Genomic DNA, 4,065 nt, shown 5'->3' with positions numbered 1-4,065 from the left:
CCCCCATCCAGGGTTGCATGCTCCCGCCGCTCTTTGCTTGGCACGGAGCGCACTGAGAGGCGTCAATTCTCCGCCAGCGGGGACTGCCCACAAACAGCACTCTGCAATGACACCGCTGGGGACGGACCCACAGGGGACGCGGCAGCCACGTCCCCAGGGTGGGAGCACGGGTGGGACCCCGGGACAGCGCCGTGTCACACGGGCAGCGCACGGGGCCGTCCCCGCCATGAGCCACCCCCCGGGGCTGACGCACGCAGCGCGCGGCCCCGGCCACCTCCCAGTGTTGGGAAAGCTCCGCTCCTTCGAGCCGCTTTGTTGGAGAAATTGTTTATAAAAACGCTCCAAGCTGTCAGGGGAGATCCTCAGGCATTTAGCGAGCTGACAGCCCATTCCTTCCTGGAAAAGGGTGTTAAAAATAAACAAATCAGCCAGAGGAAAGAGGCAGAGAGAGCCTTTTGGCAGCGCACCGGGCAAAGGGCGTTGGGATGGGGAGGGGGGGGCCCTTTGGCACAGCCCCCCAACCCCCCCAGCACCGGCGGCTCACGGCTGCGTGGGGTTGCTATGGAAACCTCGGCAGAGTCCGGCGGTACCCGGGCATCCCCGGCTTCATAGATTCATAGCATGGCTTGGGTTGGAAGAGATGCCAAGGATCGTGGAGTTCCAACCCCCTCACACCACAGGGCCACCGACCTCCAGAGCTGGTGCCAGCCCAGGGCTGCATCCAACCTGGTCCTGAACGCTTCCAGGAATGGAGCATCCGCAGCCTCTCAAGGCTCCTGACCACTCTCTCTGTAAAGAATTTCCCCCCGACATCCAGCCTAAACCTTCCCTCCTTGAGCTTACAGCCATCCCCCCTTGTCCTGTTACTATCTACCCTTGGAAAAAGTTGATTCCTCCCCCTCCCCCCCCGTTTATCATCCCATTTTAAATACTGATGATGTTGAAGGTCCCCAGACAGACCCCTGGGGGACACCGCTCGGCACCAGGCTCCACCTGGACACTGTGCCACTCACCACAACCCTCCGGCTGTGACCTCCCAGCCAACTCCTTATCCACCCAATCGTCCACCCCTCAAATCCAACTCTCTCCAATTTGGAGATAAGGATGCGGATGGGGACCATGCCAAAGCCTTGCACAAGTCCAGGCAGATGGCATCGATCGCCTTCCCTTTGCCCACCGATGCTATCACTCCACCGTAGAAGGCCACCAGATGGGTCAGGGATGCCTTGATAAAGCCATGCTGGCTGGCTGGGGTCACCCGCTCATCCCTCATGTGCCTTAATTTGTCTTCTAGGAGGATCTATTCCATGATCTTCCCAAGCACAGAGGTGAGGCTCACCGCCCTGCAGCTCCCCGGGTCCTCTTTCCTCCCTTTCTTGTCAATGGGAGTGACGTATTCACCCAGGGTGACACATCCTTGTTTCCACGGCCGGCCGGCACAATCCCTTCTTCTCCCTCAGCGTGGCCAGCAGGTCCTTGCCAAGCCAAGCTGGTTTCCTGCCTCCCCTCTGAGAGGGACAGAGCGCCCTTGTGCTCTCAGAAAAGCATCCTGAACGAGCAGCCAGCTTTCCCCCCCGCTCCTTTGTCTCTGAGGACAGCTTCCCGGGACATCTCGTCCAACAATTTCTTGCACCACCTCAAGTTTGCTGTCCCAAATTCAAGGCAGTGATGGGATGAGGGGAGATCCCTGTGCTCTGAGGGTGCAGCTGTGGGTGCCCACCCCGGGGTCCCCGTGGGAGGGGCTGGGGATGAATGGATCCCTTGCTCTCCAAAAAAACACCATGCAGCCCCACGCAATCCCAGCAGGACGCTGCCCCACATGGCAGAGAGAGAGCCGGGAACGTCCCCAGGGAGCTTGCAATTAACGCAATTAACACCCGGGGAAGCAGCTGAGCCCTTCCCGCAGGTGGGGAGGAGCGGTGGCCGAGGATTTACGGCTCTGGCAGCCCCGCATCCATCCCCGCCGGGATCACAGGCAGATTAGCAGCAATCCCTTCATAAGCCCCTAAAAGATAACGGGGCCACCAGCAGCCAGCACGGATTTGTGGGAGCGAACGGAATCAAACCCATCTCCTTCCCTCCACCACCCCATGGGCGCTGGACCCCGCATGTTTTTAAGGGCTGTGCTGGGGGGGGAAGGGGCAGTGAGGAAATTAGCGCGTGCCGCTAATTGCCACCACGTGGCTGCGCGTTGGAGAAGGAGCCGCGAGGATGCGGAGACCTCGGAGAGCCCATGGGGAGGGGTGGAAGGAAGCGGGGAAGGGCAGAGCTGGGGGTGGGACACCTCCGCGCTGGGGGTGCTTGGGTTTCACGGCCCCCAGCACAGCGGCCTGTCCCCAAACCCTCCCGTTTCGGCAGATTTGAGCAGCCCTGCTCCGCACACCGAGCGGGGGCTGCGGCACCGCGGGGCTCAGCCGGGCCGGGAGCGCATTGCGGGCGGCCAGAACCGAGAACAACAAGCGGAGGAAGCGGCGGACGAGCCGGGTTCAGCCCGGTCGGGCACAAACACAGAGGCCCTGGGGGTAAATATTATTGCAGAACAGCGCAGCTCCTCAAATATTTGCTTTGGGCGGCCCGACGCCCCCCGCAGAAGGGGGCAGAGATCTCCTGCAGAACTCTGCGCTCGGGAGCTCGGCCCCGACGGCGCGCACAGCGCAGGAGCAGGGGACCCCGCGCGGCGCTCCCGATGCCCCCCGGTGGGTGCAATGTGACGCCGGCAGCTCCCGGCACCGCTGCTCGGCGACCGAGGCCCCGGTTTGGCCGCGGGCCCGGCAGGAAGGTGGCTGCTCCCGCGCCTTTCCATGGCTGCTCCCGAGGGATGGGCGCCGTGGGGACAGCGGTGCTGGGTCACGGCCGCGCCAGGGGGCAGCCCCCAGGGCACGGGCTGCGCGCTACGCCCGGCCCCTCCCGGCCCCAAAACGCCGGCCCCGAACCGGGGCGAACCGGAGCCTTTATCTTTTGCAAATCCGGAGAGGGCAGAGAGGAAGAGAATGGGCGGTGTGATTAGGAAAGTATTTCACAGCTTTCCTTGGCAGAGCGGCCGCGCGGTGAAAAAGGAGAAATGCGGGGCCCTCCCCCGACCGCGCACCCGTCCTACAAAGCTGGAGAGGGGCGAGAGGGAGAAAACCTGCGGCTCGCACCCGGCTGCGGGGAGGAGCGGGACGGGGCCCGAGGGATGGGACGGGGGGAGGGGAGGGGGCAGCGGACATCCCTGCTTCCAAAGCCACGCAGAGCGCACGGACCCGTTGGGGACAAGTCCCCGCGCAGAGCCGGGACGTACCTGCACCTCCCGCGTGTGGTAGGCGATGATGAGCCCCAGCAGGATGACGGTGGAGAGGCTGATAAGGCATTTCAGGGCCAGGGAGAACATGGAGTCCTGCAGGGAGAGAAGGGAGGGGTCAGCGGTGGGGATGGGACCGAGGGACCCCCATGGTGCGCTGCTGCTCACTGGACCCACCGCCCTCCCCACGGCTCCAGCGACCCAGCCCAACGGTATAGCGCCCTGATGGGGGAGCTAATTAAGACCCTGCTGCTCATTAGCTCTATGTAAATTAACCTCTGATTCAATGGTGGCTACAGCAAAACGCTCCCCCACCTCCCACGGGGCCCTGTGGGGAGGGGCAGGGTTCACCTTCCCCATGCAAGACCCCAGACCCTGTTTGGCTGCTGTGAGCCCCTCGCTCAACCCCAGGACTGACACAACGGCGGCACAAAGAGGGACAGCGGGATGGACAGACAGACAGCAGCACCCATCCCATCGCCGTGCTGAGACCCAGCGCGCTCGTGGCACAGCACCGCCGCCTCCCCCACCCCCATCCCATCCCATCACCCCCCCCGCCCCCCCTCCGTGGGGCTTTTCCTCCGCGTGGGATTATTTCGGGCAACGTTTCCCCGAGCAGAGGCGGCACGGGGCGCCCCGGCCGCGCATTGTGAGCGGCTCCAGCACTTGGCACCCGCCGTGCAATTGTCTGCATATAATGGCTGTGTTGAGAGAAGTGCCGGGACCAAACAACGCTATTAATAGGCGGCCCCCAGGGAGGGCTCGTGCCAAAGCCCCCCCCTTTT

At 63.5% G+C, this 4,065-nt stretch overlaps 1 protein-coding gene across 1 annotated transcript in view; it reads right to left on the bottom strand.

Moving 5' to 3' along the window:
• The window catches only part of KCNN3 (potassium calcium-activated channel subfamily N member 3), a 19,167-nt gene that overhangs the window by 10,781 nt on the left and 4,321 nt on the right, over positions 1-4,065 (bottom strand). Inside the window, exon 2 of the mRNA XM_021383086.1 lies at positions 3,281-3,376. Coding sequence (XP_021238761.1) covers positions 3,281-3,376 — 96 coding nt within the window. The remainder of the gene's footprint in view (positions 1-3,280; positions 3,377-4,065) is intronic.

The sequence above is a fragment of the Numida meleagris genome, unplaced genomic scaffold (assembly GCF_002078875.1).
Source record: "Numida meleagris isolate 19003 breed g44 Domestic line unplaced genomic scaffold, NumMel1.0 unplaced_Scaffold332, whole genome shotgun sequence".
NCBI classification, from domain to species: Eukaryota; Metazoa; Chordata; class Aves; order Galliformes; family Numididae; genus Numida; species Numida meleagris.
The sequence above is the reverse complement of the archived record's forward strand: the minus strand, read 5'-3'. Positions and strand labels throughout refer to the sequence as shown.